Here is a 26,635-nt window from a genome sequence, read left to right on the forward strand (position 1 = left end):
AGGAGGAATAGGAGGAGGAAAGAAAGGGGAGAAACAAGGGAAGGGAAGGTGGTACAGACGGGGAGGGAAGAGGAGAGGTGAGGGAGGGAGGAAGAGGACGGGGCAGATGAGGGGGTGGGGGGGTATCTAGGCCTGTGCATTAGTGCCATTCTTGTCTGGGGGGCCGGTGCTGGCTGGCAGGTTGTTGGGGGAAGGAGGACCCTCTTGCTGCTTGCTGTCACGGCGGGGGGGCATCCTCTCATTGATCCGGTCCAGACCCCTGGCCTCTTCAAAGCTCTGGATCTTGTGCTGCGGGTTAAAGCCTTGAATGGCTGGAAAAACACAGAATAGGAGTCAGAGCGAGGCCACAGTGGAGTGTGGAAATCACTTATAATACAGCAGGGTCACAAAACTACATTATGAGGCTATTGGGATCAAATATTTCACATCCAGCTAACTTTACTGCATGAGGCAGATTTTATATTTCATTTTATGTTTCAGCCTGTCGTACTATTTGATTATAAATCCTTTTTGCATTAAGCAGAAAGTAACAACAGGCATAAAGCAAAGTAGAATAATCCACAGACCTAAACAAATCTCAATTAAGGGCTCTATCTTATGTCTCTACGTGTATAAACAAGGATACAGGTAGTGTTCTAGTTTAGTTTATTGAATGAGTGATGAAACAAACACATACTGAGGTGACATTGCACAACTAGCAGGGGTCTACAAGCTAGTTTTACAATTAGCCAACAGCACTGACAAGCTAAAAGGGGAACTAATGTAATAGATCCCGCCTAACTGGAGGCAAACAACACTCAGCATTGTTTCAGCATCAGTATCAACGCTGCTTTAAATTCTGATCCTGTTGAACACAGCAGATCCAAGAGCATCAGTATCAAAGACAATACAACAAGTGAAATACTGGTTCAACCACCATGATGAACTTACTTCAAGAGAAGAATAGGACAGCATGGGGAAAAAAGAAGTAGACCTTAGTTTTGTGCCACACGTCACAGTCATTTCAGAATATGTACGTACAGATGCAATGACTTTGCAAATACTATCAACACTGGCTGGGCTGATTTTAACACTTCTCTGCTTCTTGAGTGTGTGTGTTTTTCTAGCATGCAGCCTGTACTAGCACTACTCTATATTTAGGCCCCTTCGCCACGTCGTCACCTTTCAGCAGTCTTGTTAGTGACTTGTCTTTTATCTGATATCATGTGTGCATACCACAGGCGGGGTAATAAGATCAAAATGACTGTGTGATTGTATGGCTGATAAAAGTGAGCTCGCAGAAGGCCACCACTTAATGTGAAGAACTCACGTTTAGGATTATAATCCCTACAGAAAATGTACATCTAAATGTAAATCTATGGCTTTTGCTAAGCCTGAAACATCACAAATTCTTCAGTCTGGCCCTGGTCCCCTTCAAAACTTTCCACATGGACTGGTTTGTTCTGAGCCAGATGACCGTTTATCTGATATGGGGCGGGTCCGAAGGGGTTTGATACGATGAAAGGCTGCCCCTTCTTTGTACTGAAGCTAAATCTGATTCCACTGACAACATTCAGAGTCAGATTTGGCCCTACAGCTTTCATAAAAAAGAACAGCTACACTTAAGGCCTTAATTGAAAAAAGATGTGTTGGCCGTCCGTCCTACAGGAGTGAGTCAACCTCCAAGTTTTATTACTTTGATTGGGTTGCACATGGGTGTATTTTGGTCTGTGCCGTTGATAATACTACAAGGAAAAAAATTCACGGAGAAGTCCTTGACTTTTTGACACTAGGAGTTCTGAGTAGCAAATAGTCATCTATATTATAAGTTGGGCCATATATTAATGCAAGTATTAGCTGCTTTCTGATGAGATGAGCAGTGAATTTAATGTGAATACTAGTAATAATATGCAGTATTTGGATGTTCTAATGTAGGAGTGTCAAACTCATAGTTCAGGAGCCACATTCAGCCCAATCTGATCTGAAGTGGGCCGGACCATGAAAATAATAACACAATACTATATAAATAATGTAAAATCCAAACTTTTTATGTCTAACTCCTATGTTTCAGAGTGAAAAAAGTAAAATTTCATTATGAAAATGTTTACATCTACAAACTATCCTTTAAAAAAAAAAGTGAATAACGAACCAAGAATTTCTACTTAAGAAACATATGTACAATTTTGACAATATTATGTCTCAGTTTGTCATTTATACATGTACATTACAAATTACAGATCATAGAGGGTAATAGCAGAATATGGCTAAAATTGCACTCTTCAGACATTTCATGTTATTCATATTTGGTCAGGTTATTCACATTTTTTGTGAAAGGATAGTTTGTTAATGTAAACATTTTCATGTAATTTTACTTCTCTTACACTAAAACAAAGAGAAAAAATTGGAGTTGTCATTACTTCTAGGCTATTATGATAGTATTTTACTGATCTGAGCCACTTACATTTGAAATGGGCTGAATTTGGCTCCTGAACGAAAATGATTGTTAATATCTTAAGTGTAATTTTTTTGCATTTACAAATTCATCCCATGGGCTGGATTGGACCCTTTGCCAGTTTTGGCACCTGTTTGACACTTGTGCTCTGATATTTTCACTGGTTAATAGTATTATTGACTCCCCTTCCTGTCCCATTGTTTTTCTTTTTAGTGGAGCACTTCAACAAAACATTGTTTGTTTGTTTTTTAAATCAGTAACATAGGCTGTCTACACTCAATTTCTTACAGAGATACAACATTGTGACATTTTTGCACAACTGAAATCCCTTTCTCAAGTTACCAGGTTATTCTTAAGAAATTAAGAAAAACAAGCACCAGAAGCATCCATAATCATTCACATACAATAGTTAATGTCACACACAGAGCTTTGATAAGAAACAAAGAGATAAAGAGAAAGAAGATGACTTGCATACCTCGTGCCTCTTCTGCCTCTACGGTGGCTGTGTAAGCGTGAGTAGAAGTGCCATGCCCAAAACCAATGGAGAGAGAGTGGTAACGTTATATCAATGCATTCAGTCAGTCACGTTAACATTTTAGTGATAATGATCATACAACCCCTCCCCTCCATCCTGAATACTAGTGGTAACAAAGTCAGGGGTTAGAGCAGTGTGCACACTGGAATAAACGGTTAAAGATGGAGTAATGATCAGCATTTATGAAGGTTTGTTAATAGAATAAATGTCGGGGAAAGTTTTCAACCCATGCTGCACTAAAAAGGTAAAGCAGTAGTTGAATATCTTACATGTTATCTGTTTTAACAGTAAGAGAATCTCTCCGTAAGCAATCATTGATAACAAAAAACTGCAACATGGTTCAGTCATATCTGGGCTCTAAAGGCAGAAGCCACTCAGACCGACAGATACCACATGATTAAGGATACAGAGTTAAGACTGCTGTTGAAATAACTGCTTTCTTTATTTCCATCACCATTATCAGTTACTGACAATTATCAAAGCTACTGAACAAGGATAATTTTCATTTCACATAGCAGAATCAAAACACAATGGTGAAGAAGCAACCGCTGAAGAGATGGCTAAACTCACTTGGACAAAAACTGATGTAGGTTTAGTCAACGGTATCTGATTTTTCATTGATTCACTGTATTGGTATTTCTCTAAATGAAACATGAACACATAGACTTTTACCTGAATGAACTTTAAATTACTGTAAAATCTAAAATTGTTTTATTAGACTGTTATGAGCGATGTGGATGTTGTGTATTTGATTTTTATGAGCCCTTTGTTTAAATGTAATTGTGCTTGAGCATCATGTAAGCGCTTTTGCATCACTGGGCAAAAATCCTGTACTTGCTTTTCCGGTTATTGTAATTTAAGAGATGTGAGAGGACATGGGACTGCAGCTTCTACTCTTAAATCTAAAAGCTGAACCATTACTACAGATCATGCCTAGCTGGAGGTAAAAATTATTGCTAGTACGGTTTCAGCATTCAGCATCAACGCTTCTTTCATTTCTGATCTTGAACCATTGTGAGTAACGTGGATGTTACTCTGTTACTATTGCTCTGCTCCATGTCACAACATGGAAGCTTAGAAAAGTGGTTTGACTTTTCCATAACAGCATGAAAACACAGGTTCAGCTCATTTTATCTTCTGAGGAGATGCTGCAGAGTTTCTAATTCTGGTGTTTTTTCCATGATTTTATCTCCTGTAGTTTTATGTATGGTTATTTGAAAAAAAGTTTTGGAAAAAAAGAAAGCTTTGAAAACATCAGGATTATTCTTTGAGAAACATTTTTAAAATATAGGGGTGTAACGGTACAGAAAAATTTTGGTTCGGTATGTTTTCGGTACAGGGGTCTTCGGTTTGATATGTTTTTGGTACAGCGAAGGAAACCAGCGTAGGGGAGGGTATAGTGGGGTGCACACCATAACTACCTGTGGGACACAGGACATTTCTACAAAATATTGTTCAGTCAGTTGTGCATTAACAAGCACCCCATGTTATGTATTTTTGAATGTTCAATGTTTGTTTATGGCAAACCCTGTAATTTACTGAGTGTTTTTGAATGCGTCACAGTATTCCCTATGTGAGGCACGGTGAAGGAGAAGAGGAGCAGGTTCACTTGATTTTGCCAGCTTGAATTAAAAAATAAAAACCGTTTTGTTACAAAGGAACCTGTGGACTCCTTCGTGTCACAAAGCTGCAATATACTGAAAACTTAAAGTGAAATTTAACATGCTTCAAACGTCCGACCCAACTTCTGTGCCTCTGTTATACTCTCTGTTGTCATGTTTGGGTTTTTTTTGCACCGGTGCTACGAATTCACCGCTGCTGAATGTATATTGAGGAAACCCTGCACATGGGTTCTGTTTGCGTCCACCCTGCTTCCCCAGAGTTTGTGTTCTTCACATGTATTCGTTCGGTACACGTCTGTATTGTATTGAAGGCCCCGAACCGAAACAGTTTGGTACAAACAAGTGCACTGTTACACCCCTATTATAATAAAAGCAATGGTGATTTAAAAAACAATACAAAAACTTTTCCTTTATAGGGCAGCATGTTGGAGGTCTGTGTTGTAGAAGACGAGGACACCACTTTACACTTACATTTCAGTCTGTGTGTCTGAGGGTGCATGTGTTTACAAGGTGAGGTTGTTTATGACAGGTTAGTCTTGAGTGTGCGTGCAGGCAAGGGAGTTAGTGTTAGCTGGATCCTGTGTTAGCATATGGTGGGATGATTGGCTGCGTTCACACTCACCGCTCTGCAGAGTCCGCCGACCTCCAGACAAAACTCCCAGAGGCAGCGTTCCAGTGGGGGTTAGCCCCTTCAGCTGTAACACACTCTCATTCTCCTCTCTGTGAAAACACACAACAGACGAACCTTATCTGCTGCTCACACTCAACCTAATCGTGCACTTGTGACGCGAGGCTGTGAGACTCTGTTGAGTGTAAAGTAAATAAAAAGCAGAACTAATAAATAGCCTGCTGCTTTGGCTGTGTTAGTGCCTATCAATACACAAAGCCCTAAAATAATTAAGTGTGAGAGAGGAACTTCAGATAAGAACATATGTAATGCTTTAGGCCTGAAAATAAGAAGAGCATTCATCATTAAAGGACAAATCATTCTGACACACTTCCACAGGATAAAAAGAGGACGCGTGTAATTCAAGAAAAAAAGTCATTAGCCTTATACTAAAGTGGAGCAAGTCAAGAAAAAAAGGATAAATGTAGAATAACCCAACTGTAGCCGATAATCTGGAACAGTATTTTCTCTAACATATCTTTACAAAAACCTTAAATATATAGAACATTTTGTAATAAAAAGAAAAATAACATACAGCATAAAACCAGTAAAAATCATATGCAAATGTATGTTTTTGTCAATCAGTGAGGTTTAAGTCACAGTGGCCGATCTTTCAGCCCTAAAACCTCCTTTTCATGTTAAACTCAGATGAGCACTCGCTGAAATAAAACACAAAAGGTGAACACACCTGAGCACAGAGAAGACGCGGGCCATCTTCCCAATAGCACGGATCTTATTTCTGATCACCTCCTTTCTGACAGCTGGTGCGCCACCTGAAAACAGATGGAAACAAATATGAGTGATGTTGGAAACAAACAAAAAAAAAGGACAAGAATGACACATATCAGGCTCAATCCTAGCTGGCACACTGAGGCCGTGTTACATTATGAAGTTTACTCCTCTGACTTCAATTGGGTTTAGGGTTACAGCCTTAAAATGCGTGGGTCATACAGGTACTGGGAGGGGTTTGGTGAATTTGTGGTTCACAAAAAAACAGCAATGCTAATAGAAGATAATGAATGCATACAGTAAAATTTGCACAAAAAAGGGGCAATGAATAGATGTATTAATGAATCTATAGTTTCTGTATACAAAGGAGTAACACATGCCACTGTATTTACATCACTACTATGTAGGAATTAAGTGTGATTTGCCTCTAATCCAGATATGGCCGTTGATGCTAGTTATATATAATGCCAGCTAAAAAAAAATCGAGTTTTCTGAATACTAAAGTTAACATGTTCTTTAGCTTCTATTAGCATGTGTGTAGTGAGTCCATTTCTAATACTTTGATGAAATGCTATGACATAAACTTCAACAAGAGATTATATGAACTTGCAGATGGTGATGGATGGAGGTTATCATGGATGTGAAATTGTTCTATAACAAAAAAAAAGTCCAAGTAGAAGTGTGACACATTGGGCTTTGTACAAATCAGCAAAGAACCTGCTATACCATGTGAACTACTGAGGGGAGATATTTTTAAGATGACTTCTTCTGCATGAAAAAGGTTGAATGTAATTCTGATATTAAGCTGTACCTTTAACATACAGTGGGTTCTTTAATATATGTGTAGCCAAAGACAAAAATAGACACAGCCATATCCATCTCCCAAATGTAGACACTCTATGTTTGTGAAGCTGTATTTCAATTGGTTGGAAATCACTACATCTATGACATTCACTTCACTGAAGACAAAACATGTACCATTACGCTACTGATCTGCTCCAGAAACCAAACGGTATTCTACAAACACTCGGAGTGTGCGAGTATATGCTGTGGGGACAAAATAGCATAACCTAGCAACAGATTGGTGAGGTTTGGCTCTGGCACTCGGCCACATTCTGTCTGTGGATAAATGCTGCATTGTGCTCACAGCAGCCACGAAGATGAAACAGGAGGAAAACGTGATTGGCCAATGCTTCACCATACAAATGATGGAGAGCACAAGTAATTTTGGCAAAAAGAAAACACTTTATACTAACTTCCACAATGTTTTCAGTTCTCTCTCTGGTTCTACTGTGTTTGAGCTTAAATAGAAAAGGTGTTGCATTACTGTATGTTGCACTTCTTCAGTTTACTATATCAGGGTGCTTGCTCTTTATCCGAATAAAAATTCCACACTTTTTCAAAACTGCCTCCCATATCCTCCCCAAGACCTTGACTTTATGTACTTTTATACTTGCATGCTTACTTTTTTGGTTGAGATTGTACCAGTTGTGAGTAGTAGAAAAGTTCATGTTAATAAATGTATGAGTGAATGAACGCATAATTTACAGTAAATTGCATTTTACTGACAGAAATGTTTTCAAAACATATGAAAATCACAAAAGTGCATGGATATCACACAAACAAAAGTTCCACTAGAATCACTCCAGTACCAACCAGTTAGTGAAATCATATCAGGTTTTTTTAAATGCTTTCCTCATGTATTTATCTTGCAGGATTATGTGCCTTTGAGCATACTCTAAAATTCAACTGAGAGAAACATTTTTCCATACTTTATTAAGACTGTCATACACAATTCCAGACTTTTCAAGGTCTGGAAAACAGCGTTTCAAAATTCCATACGTTTTAAGACTTTCACCTTCGCAAGCACCCTGCTTATGTTTTCATATTAATATCATGGTACTTAGGGCAGACATTCCATTGCATATATTCATTCATTTTAGCAACACACTTTTTTTTGTTACTGAAAGGTGATTGCTGCTGCAGACATGAGCCCATTTTGAGACACTGAATCTAATATTTCCTTGTGTAGAGTTGTGTTCACAGAAATAGAAATCACACCTAGCATATACACAAGCATAAACAAGTGTGACACAGTGTGAGGATTCAGTTTTATAAAAGCCTCAGATGTCCGTGGCAAGGGGAGCATTCAGCCCTCACATCTGCATAACCACATAACCATACTGCAACAGGAAAAGAAAGGTGATAAACTGTTCACTCGTAAGGACCATAAATTTGAGTGTAGCTCAGTACACCTTTAACTTATATGAAAATGGTTCTAAAATAGTAAGCCAAATAGTAATCAAACATGTGGACTGATTTGAAGGGTTGGTTACATCCTCTTACCCTCGCACGTGTCGTCTCCTTCTGACATGAGCTCATCATCAGAGCAGATGTTCAGCACATTCACAAGCATCTCTGTCACTGAAACACAAGTAGAGACCAATGTCAACATGCAGCTAATCAACAGGTATGAGAGGAGTTGGCAGTGGTACAACTGCACCAACTAAAACACTGAGCACCCGAGAGTTAAACGCTCTAACCTGTTCCTGGTCTAAGATGGGACTGCTGGCCCGACTGACTCCATGATGCCAAATCATCAAGTCTGATTTGTATCAGGAAACAGTAAACCTAATTATGTAATGCAATTATACCAAGAGCTGAGAACTGGTGATGACGTGTCTTCTCTGTTACTGTAGCTATGTCATATGATACATAACTCCTGTCTGTGTCACAAGATGGATTTAGATGTTGTCTGGACCTCTGGTGTCCTATTTTAAGCTTTGGGTTAGGCTTTTGTTAGCTGCTTCAGGTGCTTCAAGATACTGTTTGGTAAACGTTTTCTTGATTGGACATGAACAATTAAGGTTCATGTTATGCTTTACACTGGTATTCACCGATTCTGAATCCTCTCAATTTTTGTCATCCAGTAAATTAATCTTTTAGCATTTGTAGGCAAATGCATACATGAATTCTGAAAAATAGATCACTGAGTGGCATGATGTGAAATATTGAGGAAATGGATTTGACACTTGGCAACATTTGTACTTTTTTGTGCAATAATCAGTTCAGTCATTAAAATGCTGATGTGAAACTTCATGTTTATTAGTTTAATGGTTTCAGGTGCAAGGTTTCTGGAGAGCAGAAGTGAAGAACAGTGTGCAGCTCCTTCTCTTCTATAGACAACCTCTGACTAAGCATGGGCATCATCATAAAGCGTCGTAAAGACCACATCTTTGTTTTCATTTTAGCCGTTACTTAATGTCAATTTACTGATATTATTTGACACCAGTTGTTTAGCACTGTAGCAAGTAAAAATCAGAGTGAATTCATGTTTCCTTATGATGAATACTTTTCACTCTTGTACCTTTCAGTGCTTGGCTGCTTAACACATTGTGCAGCATACGAGTTACGTTGTTCCTGTAGAGCAGTGGTTCTTAACCTGGGTTCGATCGAACCCTAGGGGTTCGGTGAGTCAGTCTCAGGGGTTCGGCGGAGGTCAAGACACACACTCGACTCATTAGTCGGGTGTGTGTGTCAGGCTAGGTCTGTGTATGTAAACAAACGACTTCGGAGACTTTCTCTGATTGACATCCAATATACGCGGTGTATTGTTGTTGCTTATAGCACTACAACACATCCGGAAGTGTTTATAATCTCTTCCACTTGTCTGACAAATTATTTTCCACATCGTTGTTATGACTTTTGCTACTTCCTGTTAACCACGGAGGCAGCCATGTGTAGCGTTTGTTTACATTTTTGGTCACCGCACTGGTCAGTTACAATCATGTGACAACCGATGCACCGTCGCGGATGGAGAAAGAGAGTGGCACTTGCCAAGGTGAAGCCATGCATTTCTGAACTGGTCTCTCAAAGGCAACAGCAGAAGTCACACTGATTTGCAGTAAATATTCATTATTATTGTAGCCTGATGGAAATTAGGTGATGGGTGTGTGTTAAAATGTTAAAAATGATAAATAGCATAAATACAATAAGTTCATTATTGGAATACAAAAACTAAAACCATTTCAGTGTGGTAGTATTAAAAAAGGTCATGTCTTTTTGAAAAGGTATGTAATTTTTTTGGGAGTTCATGCACTGTATTGGTTTTGTTCTTTGAACACAGCGATGTTAATGCACAGTTCATTTTGTGCACCAGTAAAACATATACCTGTGTCTTGAATTTGAAAAAAATCATATTTTATTTTTTAATAAAGAAGGGTTCGGTGAATGCGCATATGAAACTGGTGGGGTTCAGTACATTCAACAAGGTTAAGAACCACTGCTGTAGAGCTAATGTTCTAAAGCCTAAGTTGATCATCTATAAACTGAAAACAACAGACTTGTGAATGCTATGTGAATCCTTAGAGCCTAACCATTACATTTCACGACCTCTAAAGTGCCTGTGCAGCACATGGCCAGTGTAACAGGTGCCAACTCTGGTATATTTACAATAGTGTTAACTGCTGCACCCCGTTATTAAACAAAATGCCATAAATGCATAAATACAGTCTAAGACAAGCTTTAAGCTGGTTAACTTATTACTTATTAAATATTTGCCATGTTGCAGGAGTCATTCCACAGTAAAACTCTCAAGCTGTTACAAACTCACAATCTTCAGTACACTATATTTTATATATATATATATATATATATATATATATATGCAATTCATTTGCAAGACTTAATCCTTAGAATTTGTATCACAATGACAGAACTGTAATCAACTGTAAGGCTACAGTTGATGCAATCTTAATGACTGTTACAAACCACAGATGAGGCTCTCACCTTTTTCTCCAACAAAGGGCAGAGACCAGGTGAAGACATCCATAAAATTGGGCAGCCAGTAGGGGTGAGGAGAACAGTTAAACTGCCTGATGTTCATCACATTATTCTCATATTTCAGCACCGCAGCTAAAGATAAAACACCAAACACATTTTAGCATTTCTACTTCATGGAACACATACTGATGCACTTCCTGTCTCTTGTTGCCAAGGCTTCAAGGTTTCTCAAAGTGTTGCCATGGTTCCCATCCTTAACATGTGACATTACCTTTGTTATTATACACGTCCAAGTAGTTAGGAGCAGAGAAGATAGTGATTAAAGAAGGGAAGCCTGTTGTTTGACTTTTCCTGTACATTCGATACCTGATGGACAGAAACATATAGTTGGACATTGTGAGAAAACAAAGTGGTGACCGATCAAATGTTGTGCTGCAGAAGGACAGATTCACACCAGACAGAACATGCAGGTGCTGTGGTGCCAGCACACCCACTCACCCTGCATCCTGGGCTTCATGTGCTCGTATTACAGACAACAGATTATTGTTCATCAGGAAGTCACATACTGCTGGATAACTGAAAAACACATGAATTATGACTTATTACCGATGAGCCAACATCACAAGTTTAAGAAAGAGAAGACATTTAGAGGCTTGTTTTTATAGCACAAGACGCCAGTTTTTGCAGATTATGATTAATCTAATTTTAAAAAGCGACTGGTCTATATTATTCCGTATATATATATTTTCTTTATATGAACAGCAGTTCAGTTTTGTGTTTCCAACCTGTGGAACAGATCCTCCTACGGCACTGCTGTCTCCAGTCACCTTGGCAGCTAGTTTAGAAGGCTGCTTAAACTCAGGCATACTAGGAGATGCAAAAGTGCTATAATTAGAGATCAATTAAGGTCAAGGCTTTTTCACAGGAGGTGGAGGAGTTTATATTTGATCCTCAAAGAACTGCAAATTCACTTCACTTAATTAAAGTTTGGACCTGAAAACTAGAAGCTACCTGGATGAGCTTCAAGGTTGTGTTGGCACTGAACAGTGAGCGAGTGAGACATGGTTCCCCTAGGAAACATCTGCCAGCTCGCACAACAAAGGCAGCCAAATAAAACTAATCAGGACAGAAGGCTATGATCACTAATAGACCTATTAGACCTTATAGAAACACAGCAATTTAGTGCAATTACTAGAATGAGTCATTTTAATGTTTTGCTACTAAAACAAACTACAGTGGGAGGAGGAATTCTGTGAGCAGCAGCGTTAACCTACCTCTGACTTCCACGTGGTGTCAACATTGCAAAATCAATACAAATATAAAGGCAGGGCAGATAATGCTAATATTTATTTTCAGTATCTGCCTGACAGCAGATTTAGCCACAACCAGAAGTCACTTATCCAGAGATAAGCCATTGTTTATAAAAGCTTTAATCAGGTCAGATTAACAGAGCAAGCAGCTTTTTGTCTTCTTTTTTTTTTTTTTAAGCCAAAAAAAGCAGTGTGGCACCTGTAGAAATAAGAGCAGCCTCGGACACTGTTGTGGCAGAAGTGTTCCTGGGTTTTTTCTGAGCCGTAGTCCTCTCCTGGGTCTGACCACAGCAGGTCACACATGGGCCCAAATGCAGGAGGTTCCTTAAACCGGTCCAGCTGCACACAGAACAATCACTCTTTAAACAAACCATTTCACTTTTACATCCCCACCATGGACACAACTGATGCAGCCAAGTGGCAGAAGAGTTAAGGACGCCAACCATGGATAGCTTCAGCTTGACTGCTGGTTCAGAGACCTTTGTGGCATGTTGTTCTCCAAATCTCTACTCTCATTTCCTTTTGTTTCTCTACTCTCCACTAAGAAAAAGTGTCAAAAAAAATATTGCAAATGAATTAAGAAGTGTTAAATTTTGAGGTTAAGTCACTGACAACAAGTGGAGGTCTCAATCTCAAAGCTTTAGTTTTAAACAGTGTAGGAGCATCTTCTGTTGTTAAAAACATACATACGTGGACAAAATTGTTGGTAACCTTCCGCTGAAGAAAGAAAAACCAACAATGGTTTGCTCACGAAGAATGGGCCAAAAATACCCGCTGACAGGTGCAGAAGTCTCATTGAGAGTTACAGAAATCACTTGATTGCAGTGATTGCCTGTAAAGGTTGTGCAACAAAATATTAAATTAGGGGTGCCATCATTTTTGGCACCCCTCATTTTTGTTCAGGCCACTTTCATTAGTTTACCTTTTTAAAATGATTCTGTTGAATCACAATTCAAAAGCAATGTCTGATTTTCATTGGTTAATTTTCAGTAAACGTTTATTTATTATTACTTTAGTCAAGTTATTTCAGTGACCATTGTTTTTCTTTCTTTAATGGAAGGGTAGCGACAATTTTGTCCATGTGTGTATATTATGTGCAGCTTCTGCACATTAGTGCGCTACACAGAATTTGCAAGGTTTCTGTGTCATATGCAAAAACACATTTGAATATCATCAAGGTTTGGATGTGGTGTGCTTTTAAGTGTGTATACTGTGTTTTTCATCCATGCATTCACAAAGTGCTGTTCTTCCTTTGCACGTAGCTACTCCATGCATAAGCAATCAAAATGCAGCCAACATCAAACTAACAAGATTTCAGTTTAATTATGTGTTACCTTCATTTTCAAGGACATGATGGCAAAGACAAAGAGAACAGAAGAAAAAAATACCCAGCAGCTACAGCACTGTTACACTTACACCCCTAATGAAGGACTTCCAGATTAAATCCACATTCTGGGATGGAAGTGGGACAATGTAGTGAAGTTCTTAAAGACAAAAGACACAAAACTGATCACAAAATAATGAAATCAGACCATTACCTTCCGTATGTCATCCAGGCAAGTGACTTCAGGACTCAGACCTCCATGCACACAGAGGAACTGCTGGTTGAGGAGTGCAGCCAGAGGCAAGCAGTCAAATGCTTCCATACAAGCATCATATACACGCTCTGAGTACTTTATTTTACCTAGAGGACACACACATACGCACATTTATAGCAAGGTCAGATCGCTGAACATGCCTCTTGCATTGTTTCAAATACAGTGTGCTGAACTTACACCGCCACACCCTCACAGATCAGGACAGTAAATGACACGAGATAAGCAGGTTGCCTATTGCAGGGACTTTGACAGACAAATGCAAATAACAGAGCGGCGAAACTTCAGTGGGACTTACACTCCTGTTTGAAGGTGAAGTACTCTGTGAGATGCCGGCACTCGTGGTTGCCTCTGAGGAGGAAGAGAGTGTTTGGATGGTTGATCTTCAGAGCCCACAGGTACAGCACACACTGCAGAGAGACACAGACTGAAATAAGTGCCCACAGTGATGAGAACTCAAGAGGGACATTTCACACACACTCAAGAACTATATCTTAGTTTGATCACAATTACTTGGTCATACACAGGTGTACATATGGCACTGAATAGTTTTTTGGCTTCTAGAAGGAAAACCATCAACTGAAAATAGCTGCAGAAAACCCCTTTTTTTTCTATAAATGGACTGGTCTGGATACATTTTCTTCCAAATGTGATTGTGCAAACACAACTACGCAGAAAGTCAATGGAAACATGTGAAAAGATGGGAATCACCCACCAGGATGTGACCTAAAACAAAATTTTATGCAAGTAGAAAATGTCACAACTTGAGTGGACAAAACTGAAATCATGTCCCAATGAGGAAACTGATTTTAGCAGAGAAAATATGTCACCTGCCATCACCACCAGAAACTGGGGTTTGTGTTTTAATATGATATCAGGTCCAAGTAGATGCTGTGATATATGTGGCAACAAACCCCTCAGTTGGCAAAGACTCACTGTTGCATTTTAATGCAAACAGAAGTGTTCCTTTATCTTCATACATAAAACAGAGTGAATTTAATCTTTATGGAAGGAGATATTTAACTTCTAATTTGGCATTTGTTTTCAGAAATGGAACAATAAAACTGAAACAGTCAGCCTGCACCCAGTATCTTACTTCCAAACAAACCCACTCCTTTCAGCTGCCACTCATTCATTAGTGTTTTGTGCAGCATCAAACCACCTGTTTAATTCAATTTCTTTTTTGTAGGCGTCAACAATCAGCCAGATCTGACCAGCTGCTCATACAAAGTAAAGAAGCCAGATAGCAATGGAAGGAATATACGTGGACATAGATTTTTCCTGCATTGATAACATACGCAAACCACAGCAGTACTGTAGACTGGTGGAGTACAGGCTGTTTTTGTGTTTTTCATTTATCATCACATACATGGACAGAAGACTGTGTGTGATAAAAAAGCATGTTAAAGGTTCAATAGGAAGGCATTTGCTAATCCCATTTTCTACATTTCTAAAATCTGGTACTGTTTATTGCCATCCTGCTCTCCTTTTGTGGGAGCATTACTGTAGTACTGTTGGGCACCACCTGGAGATCAGTGAAATAGTGTGCCACTTTGGATTGGATGGTATTGTGTAACCAAATGCACACATGCATGTGTCCTTGTGTGCATGCCAGAGATAAACAAAACAAGAACCCACTCATAGGGGGGAAAAAAAAAAAAAAAAGATACAATTTTTAAAAAAAATGCTATGGTTGCACTAAAGACATTATACACCACAGGGGACCTTCAGATTGTATATTGTTTACAGTTGTGTAGATCATCTGGCATTGTAGGTGCACTTTTATGTTTCTTCCATAAATATCCCTAACTGGGCGTGGAAAAAAATAAACCAAAGGCAGCACATAAAGAAGAAATGTGTACATCTTTGTGCATAATACAAAAACCAACTTGTGATAATCACTGCTCAGCAGCGCACAACAGTGCAGAAACAGCACCGGGGCCAAATCTTCAAAAGGGGCATTTCATTTTCTTCATTTGGAGATGCATCACACATGGACATCATCATTAAACCAATCCCCGAAGCAACTGAATGTTCACAGCATGACTTGTGATGCACTGCAAAAGATTTAGTTTTGGTAATGTTTAAGTACTGAGACAGATACCCAGAAAAGAAAGAAAAAAAAAAACTTTTTTTTTTTTTTTTTTAAATAATTAATTTAGTCCTCTTACTTGCTAAATTTTTCATTCACAAATGTAAGTTCTGTAACACAAAACCAAATATTATTTATGTTTTGTAAGATGTTGAAATTTATTTAAAGCTGTTAGATAAATGTGGAAACAAAAAGGTTGTAACAACTATCAGTATTTGCTCTGATTTGGACATTTTCTTATAGTGTATTCCCCCTGACAAACTTATGTTATTTTCTTGTTGTATACATTGTTTGTATACTCTACTTCATTTCAAAGATTTAATGAAGAGAAAAAACAAAACAAAACTGTAGGTTCATCACGTGATCCCATCACAGCTTTGAGGTCAGAGCAGTGGCTTGCATTGTGGGCTGCTCACGAAAACGACATGTTGACTGCTGTTGCCTTTTCTAGTTATACCCAAAAATCGAAATCGAAAATCGAGTTTTTAGAGGAAAAAAATCGGGATTTTTTTTTTTGCCAAAATCGTGCAGCCCTAATTACAGGTTTTCATAATGAGCAGCTTTAATGAATGGTCAATTTTGTGCTGTTCTGAGTAAAGAGGCCTCAAAGATGAATAACAGTGCTTAAGGAACCTTTCCTTGGCAAAAAAGGGCTCCTGACCGAGGAGTGAGCTTCTTGGTTCTTTCTAATCTCTGTTGAACAGTCGGCATGCAGATTAAGCATGACGATTAACTTTATTTTTGTTACTATACAATAACTGGAAATAAAATACCTACTTCAAAGAGGCAAGTAAAGGCATAAACCCCTACATTTTCTAGACATTATAACTATTTCTTAATTTTACAGCAGCTGTTCTATGATTAGCCTCATCTTACTGGATAAAACCTCATTTGATTATTTTAGTGCTTACATAAAGCTTCGACATGTCTGAATAAACTAGCAGTAACGTGTTTACGAGGAAGCAGGTGACTAACAGTAAAACACATCATCCAACCATTACAAAGTATATTAAACACACACATCCTTTATTGGAGTTGTGTTTCCTGAGCTTAAGTATTAATATATCAACATCACAGTCAAAACAGAGTAGTCAGTCCACACAGTTTAAACTGTGTGGTGACTTTCTGAATATGTTATTTGTACGCTAATCTGGGTCAGTGCCATTCACAAATGCATTTGACCCTCATTTTGAAAACAGCATTGAATGTGGATGATACTACTTTCTGTGGCCTAGTCTTAGCTGTGAATAAAGCGTTCCAGGATATCCACTAATCCTAACAAGGAAGCATGACAGCAGCCAATAAAAATGTCATGCCATCCATAGCTCCACCGTGTTAAGACTCCTTCCACAAAACACACAGGCAGATGCAATTCTCCCCATTAGATTGTTTTGGAAATGGGACACAGACTGAGCCCGGAGGCAATATCCAAGGCGAGTGTCTGCACGCACACTTGTGCATCTAAGTGGGTGTGTGTAGGTGGGGCACAGAGCATGGCACTGAGGAGGGTGAGAGACAGACAGTGTGCCTTTCATTTCCTACTACTATTTAAAGACACTCTCCTAAGCAGCCTGGGCTGAGCAACAGGACGCCTCCCAAATGTCAGATGAAATGGCAGATGCGGAAACACAAACACAGAGATGTTTCGGGCGCCTACCTCAATGCTGAAGTACCCTCGATCAACGTAGTCTCCAAGAAACAAATAGCGGGTGCTGCTGGGGGATCCACCCACCTCGAAAAGCTTCATCAGGTCAAAGAACTGGCCGTGAACATCTCCACACACTGGACAGACACACAAGGAACAAAATGCAAATTTGATTTTGCATGCATCGAGTCTTAAAAGTTTAAGAAAAATGACAAAAAGAGGAGAAGGAAACAAACAAAATACATGAAAATGGGGGAACAAAGAGTCCAAAAGGACAGTGCCGAAAGAGATAAAAATAGACAGAGGGCATGAGGGTGGAGGGTTGGATACCTAAGCTAAGCCACATGTCAGGGAGGGCAGCTGTAGAAATAGACTGAAGCATCTGAGACAGGGTGGATTTGTGAAACTGGCTGAGTTTCACAGCCACACACAGACCATCTTTGTCTCACTTAACTGGAGTTCAAATAGTGTTGGTGTTGGGGCTGTTACTTGTAACAGGACATGTTATAAGCACCAGCTTACCTGTGATAGGAGCTTCCACTTCCAGCATGCATTTTTCCTGGCGAAGGATGCCAGCTCCCTCATTGATGATTCGCAGAGCTGCCTCCTCCTCCAGCCGGCCCTCCTTCACCAGATGGGCCTTTAGCAGCTCCACACTGGGCCTCCCATCCACATACAGGTCTTTGACCGATAGGCGTGTACCGGGAGGATATGGCACCGCTAGACAGACAGACAGACAGACAGACACATACACACACACACACACAGAAGACAGACGGGTGAAACATGTAGTTCCTCACTGACGTCAGCTCAAAACACACACTGAGCCACTGATAAAAGGAAAACCCATTCAGAAGACATTAAGGGTGGTCCAGGGTTTCCAGTGCACTCTCACTAACAATGCTTTTAATACAAAGCTGTTAACAGTGGTTACACTGAGCAAGGACAAAGTGTTAGAGCACAAAATATTTGACATTTGGTGCCAGTTTGCAGAGTGACAAATAAATGATTCCAATTCAGATGATTTGGTCTGTAGACACAACTGTCACTGCAACCCAGAGTAAATAACTGAATAAACAAACCATCAAACATGTGAGCTGGAAACTGTTTGCATCCTTCAGTGCTGCACCTTTGGCATTTTAACTGAAACACAAAAAAGGTTTGGCTTCAGGCTGATAAGCTTCAGACAAACACTAACAGTTCAGCAGAGGCCTAACAGAGATCTGTGCAGCAAGAAAATCAGGGAGGTGATGTAAACACTGGACTTGATCCACAGAGTAGTCCACTCTGATAGCATCCAGCCAATTCGTTGCATGATAGTACTATGTTTTGACTGACAGTCTGTTTGCTTGATGAAGCTCTGCATGGCAAGATAGCAACTTCCATCAACTGTGACAAGAAGTGAGTGCAGTGACAGTCCCACTGTGGCTGGTCTGTGAAGACTCACAGTGCATATAAGTGGGTATAAGATTTATCAGGATATATAATCTACTGTTTGCTTATTATAGACATATTACTGACCAACACTCAGGTCAAGCTGAATAATGACAAAGTATCAGCTGCTAAGAGCTGCAGTTGATACTGTTTATTACATTATCCTACTTGGTCAGCTCAGTAATTATGTGTAAATTAGAGCCTTCTGGATGTGAGCTCTCTCATAGGCAATCCTCACACTCGGTAACAGTCTTCTTCAATGAACATGTCCTGTAGCATAATTCAGGGTCCATTTTGGGTCCCATTCTTCTCTTCACTACACTTCATTTAGAGTTTAAAAAAAGGTCTAAAAAACAGCTTCTAAGTGGAACTATGAGAGAACACATAAAACTGTCTCTTCACTGATCTCCCACTTCATTTACAGCCCAAAATGTGACTAATTACTTATAAATCTCCAAATGGTTGGGCTCCCATTTACATTTCTGGTCTTTTGATCCATTAAACAGAAGGACACACCCTTAAGTCAAGAGAATAGCTCTATATCCTCCAACAAAGAGTGATCCTGTTCTTGGCTATTAAAGTTACTGACCTAAAATGAAACACTATTAATTATTTGTGTTTTTCCTCTTTACTGTATAACTTTTTCACAAATGCTTTATGACTAATGCTTTGTATTGATGTTATGAGAAGTGCTATACAAATAATGTTGTTATATTACTAGTGGTACACACAATATGTCGACAATGTTTAACAAGACACTGATAAATAGCACAAAACTGTAGAGTAGCGGTGATGCTATTGTGTCTTTGTTTCATTACAGTGTCTTCAGTATAACACAAAAACACCAGCACACGCCTGCCTATAATTCCCACTGGCATTTTGGAGCCATTTCAGGGAAATTCCAGGGTTTCAACTCCTAGCATTGCAGTTCGGTCTACATGTGATCACCCAGTGTGATAATGTGGTGGAGGTTAAACAAAAATATTAACATAATCAATTCCTGTTTGGCAGAATCAATTCATAATCAATTTATGTGATCATGAAGTGAAACTCCTGATCGGTTGCTATGATTCAACATGTTAGAAAACATGCAGTTATAATAGTGAAAAGAGGAAATGAAATAAAACAAGACCTACTAAATAGAGCATAATGTGGTATGGTTATACCTGTTCTATTGTCCTCTTTGCTTCATCTTTTTAACCTGTATGTGAACTTCACCAATCTTCATCTTAAGGTTTTTTGGTGTTTGCTTATTTATAATGTGTGCAGTATATGTCTGTGAATAAAACAATAAATGAAGCATTGATCTTGCATAGAGTTTTGTCTGATGTATCTCTGATAATAACTGCATGTTTGTTGTATAGAGAAACTGTAGGTGGTCCAAGCTCACTTATTCTGTGATTAAAAAGTAAGTTAACAGTAGTCAAATTCCAGAGATTTTTTTTTTTAACTTGCACAATCAAACTAGTACAAGATTTTTTTTCACAAGAACCATGTAACATGTCAAGGCTAGACCTAAACACAAAAGGTTACAGTTACGCAGCGCAAACCAGACCCTGAAGGAAATACCAAACAGCTTAGTTTCCCTTTATACAGAATTACATTTATTAACCAGTGATGGGCCATGCATTTGGTTCCTGGGCCTTCAGTGGGGACTTACTCGACTTAATCCACCTCTTAATACCACCGCTACGACATCACAATTATAGAAACCATCAATACTATACAAAAAAACCCCACAAAATAACAAGACATAGCATTACAGAGAGACATTTCCCATATTGAGAGTGAATACCATTATTACAAAGCAAGAAACCCAGTTAAGACAACTCAAAACCTCTACACTACAACCACAACTGTACCACATACATCATCTGGAGCAGTTCAGATTCAATATTTATCTAATAACATGACAACATAAAGAAATTTAAATTAAAAACATCATAACCTTCTCACCAGAGATGCTCATTATTTATATACAAAATCCTGCCTCCTTTCTTTGTACAGGAAAACTTCACTGACTGTGTGTTTCAGTTCCATCTTTATGTCCTATTTTATGTCCATGGAGGCCAAAGCTCAGAGTCTCCTCTGTCCTGTCAAATTCCTGGCATTAGCTCCTATTCTTAAGGGCAAAGAATGTCTGCTTGACCAGCTAGCTAGCGTCGGGGTTGTCCGACAATGCTTTTCTGGAAAAGTCCGCCTTGAAAATGAATTTTTAAATATCTCCAAGACCAAATCATTTTCCTCTCCTCCATCAGCCATTGTGGATTTAAAAAGTTCTACCTCAAATGTATTAATAGTTCAATTCAATTCAACTAAATTAGCTTTATTGGTATGAATCAAAAAGAATATGGCCAAGGTTCTATCAAATCATAGTTTTGCTCTGACCATCCAATCAGAGGAAGGATACATGCTGGCAACATTGGGTGGCAGTTGGCTGCCCCTGTGAGGTGAAGCTAAAATCTGACTGGTTAAGAAACAGTCCTGCAATACAATTTAAGTTACATGGGCAAACACAACTCATTCTGAAGGCCCCGGGCAGATTACATTAAACCTGGCAACACATAGAGACTGAATCTGATAGGACAAAATATCTTATCTTATCTCACACATACATAAACATACACATAAACAATATAATTTCATGGAACAAATATTAGAATTTAGGTTGTAAACATAGGGCAGTGTTTCTGGTGATGTTGAGGCCAACAGAGATGGCCTTGCTGGCCCTGATGGCCCACCACTGTACTTGACAGTATAACTACACCACTACATTTAATTAATAAACTTTTACACAGATCTGAAGGAGGAGGATGTGCTGTTTTTTTGTACTTGGTAACTTAGTGCTTCATAAAGGACTTATACAAATTAACTTTACAGATGGACTTAACAAATGGTCAGAACATTTACTTATACTGTCAAATGAATTCACAAATTTACACAAAGCATATGCACTCTTGTCAGTTTCCACTGCTCTCTTTCATCTCTACAAGCACAAAATATATGTGTGAAGAAAATTTGCATGTGTCTATCCACACACTCGTGGCCCAGTGGTCTAGTTTAGTGTATAACTCTGTAACCAAACCAGGTCGCACACATTCAGCCAATTATGTCAGAGCTTCTGAACTGGTTCATCACCAGCTCATTTTGTCACCAACTGGGTTCTAGCACAGACAAAACTGGACACTATATAGTAACCAGTCACTTTGGAGGATGGTATCTTGGTACTGAAAAACAGAAAGCAAAACCACGGTTGTGAAAATAAAGTGTCACACACTGCTGCAGGATGTGGTATTCAAATGATCAAAGAAAGAGATCACTGTTCCTCCTGTTGGCTGGAGGGACGAAGGAAAACTTTTTCATCAGAGCAACGCCAAAACACTCCATTGCATCAGCTTCCAATGTAATCAGCTTAAGTAAACTCCGGCTGCAAACTAGGCCCGAAATTTCCACCTGCAAAGCAAATGGTTAAATAAGTCCATGACAGATAAATTGCTTAAATTCTCCAATATGAGGTTTTAAAAGACACTTAAATTCCATAGTTTAATGCAGCTTTTATTCCTTTCCTGTCTTGATCTCTGTCCCCACTGGCCCCTATACACTGTGTGGCCCAGAGCCAGTCAAATATAAGCAAAACAATGACTGTATCAAACAGGCACCTGCTTTGTTTCTTTTTCTGCTGCTCTGCTTGAAGCGGTGGCATCTAAATGTTCCTCCGCTTTCTGGATGGTTAACTAACCAGCAACAGCAGCCTCCATATTACCACAAGGCCAATATTAGAGTGTGCATTAGTGTCTGCTTCACCCCACAGAAAAGAATCAGTGGCTGTATTCAATAGCGCAGTCAGCCTAGATGGGTGACTAAAAGGGAACCGCATCACACCACGTAGCCATCCTGCACTATAACTATGCAAAAAAAAAAAAAAAAAGTCATGAAAATATATGTGGCATTTACAAACCACACACCCTGACAGTAAACATACATGAGCACTAGCTCTTAGTTACTATTTGCACTTGTGTAATTTAATGTAGTCATTAATCACCACGAGTCAAGGGACAGAAAATGAATCACTGAAAAAGGTTATTCTTGACTTTTACATGTTTTCTGCAGAGACCAACCATATTTTACCAACAGAAGGATCTGCCAGCTCCAAACAGAACATTGTTATGTGTCCTTGAGTTGAATTATATTTATTAGATGAATAATTTAAAGATATTTCACAATGAAAAATGTCACTGAAGGGAAAGGATTTGTGCCTTCTCCTTTTTATATTGTACACTGAAGGAGGCTGCAATTTAGCAGATCACTTAAAACCACAATACAGATCTGTAATTGCCAAATATCTTTGATGGTTAATTTATTAATGGTAAACAGTTTACTGGTCACTTACTTAGTTTGGTGATTCTTGACAGATCATAAACAATTTGATTACTTGAGGTTCTGGGAAATTCTCACGGTTTTATCCCATTATACAGTTTTATGCGTATAGCCGCATTGTCTTTTCATCACTGCAATTACAGGCACTGAACTCTTCAGCTCCTGCCCTTTTTCCTCAGCCAAGTAGGCAGATGAAGTTTAGCCGAGTATGCCAGGATGACTGACTCAACAGAGATAAAATGGACTTCCAATGAGTTGTTAATAGAGTCAATGACAGTCTGGATGTTGTCAAACTCCTCTACTTAGACTTAGCCTATCAACTGCTCCACTTCCCTCTATGAGCAATGGATGTAAGTTGTCAATGTGATTGCCGAGATTGTTAAACCATGAGCCAAGAAATGGGAGAAAGCAGATGTAAGAAAGAGGAAAGCAGCTGTAGTGGTAACATTTTGAATCCTGCAGTAAGCCTAAAAATGCCATGACGGAACTGTAACTCAATTAGTCACAGCTGACTTGCTATTAGTGTAACTGCTTTATTAACAACATGTCTTGTTTTATTAGTCACATCACTCTCAGTCCGACAAATAGGACCCTTAGGCAGAGTCTTGTTAGAAGACACAGGACAGGGACTGGTGCAGGGCTCTATCCTAGGCCCAGGACAGTTCACTAAATATGGTGCCAGAGTAGAGCTCCAGCCCAAGGTCCGGGTCCATCAATCATGAATGAGGACAGAATCATTACACATGCCAGGCAATGCAAATGGATGGACTGATTCGATTACCATCGGTAACTAAGCCAAAAGGCCAAAACATAGACTAGATCTATCAGTGTCTACAGTCCAGAGGGTGTATATAGACATAAAAACACAGCCCACTAACCACAGCAGCACTACAGGTTTAAAATGATGCTCTGAGCTGCTGTACTGTCATAAAGAACAGCACCATCAGGAAGAATATGTTTATCCTGAAACAATTAGGCAATCAATAATTTGGTCGCCACCAAGTTCAAATCAGCAACAGTTAAAACATAAATAAGTCAATTTGACAAACAGAACAAAATGCTAGGAGACTATCTTCAAGTCTCCAGTTTTATAACCAACTCATTTTTACAGTTGGGACTCAATCTGTAATATGCAGTTATTCATAAGTGCTGACATTTTAATTACTGAACGCTTAATTGAAAAAGGTTAAATGCAGGTTTTTCCGTTGAAAAGATGCTTCAAGAAGACAACACCACTTTCATTTGATTAATGCTGGTTCTGATCAGAATAACATCTGAGTGCTGTTACACCTGTGACACTTGCAAATATTGCAGCAAATATTGCACACATCACTAGTCCATTCCTGCTATGGCTCATTACAAATGTTTTCTTTTTTTTGGTTTAAAATCATTGCCTTTCTGAACACATTCATCTCACTTGTTTTCAAAGGCTACAGAGAAGAGAACTGAAGAATACCTGTGAAAGCAGCAAGACTGGTCACACTGCAACGTGAAGCACTGCTTGTTACTTAAGTTTTTAACAAATACGTGGGAAGGTAAATGTACTGTAAAAAGATAAGGAGGTCCTCGGCCCACGGACACACCTTTGGGTTCACACTGGGTGTGTAAATGTGTGTGTGATGACTCCCTGCCTTGGCGAGCTGCCCTGAGAGGACAGGTTTAATGATCTCTCGCTTTCCTGCAGCTTTACAGTTCTAAGCCTTCCTAACCCACTGAGCCTATCATACGTGACCACCGTTGACCCACGGACACACGCTTAACTAAGATAACCTGCTGGACACCAAAACACACCTCGCATAAAGCACAACACGGTATACAAGGGCAGACACCCGCCTCCAGGATTCAATGCAGTTCACGGACACTGCAGCGGTGCATTGCCATCTACAACCATAAAATGTTTAACCCCATCATGTCAGCTGCCCTAATAAACGTCTACATTTACAATGCAGTCTTTGTTCAAATGCAAAAAGCGGATACCCGGGCGCCGTATTGACAAATACAACCATAAATATATGTGCACGTTAACAGACAGATTTCAAATGCATACCTGACATCTGGTGTTATAGACAGCTAAGCTAAACAGCTAGCCCATTAGCAGCCACTGAATTGATTAACTCGTATAACCTGGGGACTCATTATGGAGAAGTAGTACTCAGCATCATGATCCATGGGGCTCTACTCAGACCCCAGTAAATTAACTGTTAGCAGAGATGGCTTGTCATCCAGCGGCGCCTTAAACTGCACTACTCACATTTAGCAAACTAGGTTAGCCTTGACACCAGTCACCGTTAACTTCCTGCACCCAAGAAAAAAACTGGGTAGCTTTAAAGATATTCATGCGAGTGTAAAATATCTTACCTTTAATTGGTCGTTCAGTGGTGGAGAGCTTGTTTTGGTCTTTCGCCGACATCCTCCGTTCTTCGGGGCCGTGGGTGGGAAAATTAGCTAAATTCCTAACTAAACTTGATGAATTCCTTACTAGCTAGCTAGCTAGCTGGAGTGAGCTAGCTGCGCTAGCTAGTTGTGTGTCAGCAGCGCCTCGGAGCAGCAGCGCTTCACTCCGCGACAGGGCAACCAAGCTGATCTGGGCTGGAGTTAAACCTGACGGGGGAAGGGAAAGGGGGAGATCTCTTTAACCAACAAATTAAAGCTTTTCCTATCTCCTCAGGTCTACGGTGCAGTGATGCCAAGCCGCTGTCAATTTCTGTCAGACGAGTGGACTGGTCCAGGAAACGGTCCTGGGCGCCGCCGATGACTGCCTTGAGGAGAACTGAGGAGTGCGTCAGATCATATCTCAAGTTTATCCTTTTATTCTTGGACGAGGTGCATCTGTTACAGGCCGCTGGGCTTTGGTTTTTGTCGTGATCCGATGTGTCGTCCAAACCCTCTGTCGGATTACAATAATCCGCCGCAAGCGGATTTCCTACAACATGGCTCAACGCGTGGGGCTGTGGGTAGTGTAGTATTAATGTAATATTAATGCGCCGCATTCACAGCCTGCTGAGCCGGCCATTCACTGCTCCACTCACACTTACGGAGTAGGTGTGCCTAACTAACAGATACACACACAAATAATAAGGTAACAAATCTGTATCATTAGTGACATTATCGTCATTGTTAGTATTATTACAAAATAGTCTAATGACAATGTAATAAATAAAACAACATAATTTAGTTACACAGAAACTCTTTCTCTAATTTTAGCAGTTACATGATGTGCACAAAGCTAAAATTTTACCTGTGCTTCAGGGCTGACCGGGCGGGACTGTGGAGGAGTTATAAATGCTTAGTAAAGGCTATTTTGTGAGTGTTTTGTCATTTCCTACTGATGTGACAGTGTTTTAAGCCGTATGTCAATGCAAGAACCACAATTTGAAGAACAGAATGACATTTGCGCCGCCATGTGGGCACAGATC

The 26,635-nt window shown here is 39.5% G+C and overlaps 1 protein-coding gene across 4 annotated transcripts; it reads right to left on the minus strand.

Annotated features, from left to right (window-relative positions):
* On the minus strand, window positions 1–26,141 carry ppp3ccb (protein phosphatase 3, catalytic subunit, gamma isozyme, b). Of its 4 annotated transcripts, none has more exons than XM_030150908.1 (14): window positions 25,578–26,141; window positions 17,931–18,128; window positions 17,421–17,545; window positions 13,970–14,081; window positions 13,615–13,760; window positions 12,276–12,415; window positions 11,265–11,342; window positions 11,038–11,132; window positions 10,773–10,898; window positions 8,331–8,408; window positions 5,944–6,028; window positions 5,211–5,308; window positions 2,907–2,933; window positions 1–302 (listed from the first exon to the last, which is right to left on the minus strand). In XM_030150908.1, exons 1-14 carry the CDS (start codon window positions 25,627–25,629, stop codon window positions 127–129), a joined length of 1,536 nt encoding a protein of 511 aa, XP_030006768.1. In that variant the 5' UTR covers window positions 25,630–26,141; the 3' UTR covers window positions 1–126. The 4 variants fall into 4 exon arrangements, with proteins under 4 accessions (XP_030006768.1, XP_030006767.1, XP_030006770.1 ...); XM_030150907.1 differs by having other exon boundaries at window positions 1–311; XM_030150911.1 differs by lacking the exon at window positions 1–302 and adding an exon at window positions 413–929 and having other exon boundaries at window positions 25,578–26,140.
* Between the last annotated feature and the right edge of the window lie 494 nt (window positions 26,142–26,635).

Source organism: Sphaeramia orbicularis, chromosome 12 (genome assembly GCF_902148855.1).
Source record: "Sphaeramia orbicularis chromosome 12, fSphaOr1.1, whole genome shotgun sequence".
Classification (NCBI taxonomy): domain Eukaryota; kingdom Metazoa; phylum Chordata; class Actinopteri; order Kurtiformes; family Apogonidae; genus Sphaeramia; species Sphaeramia orbicularis.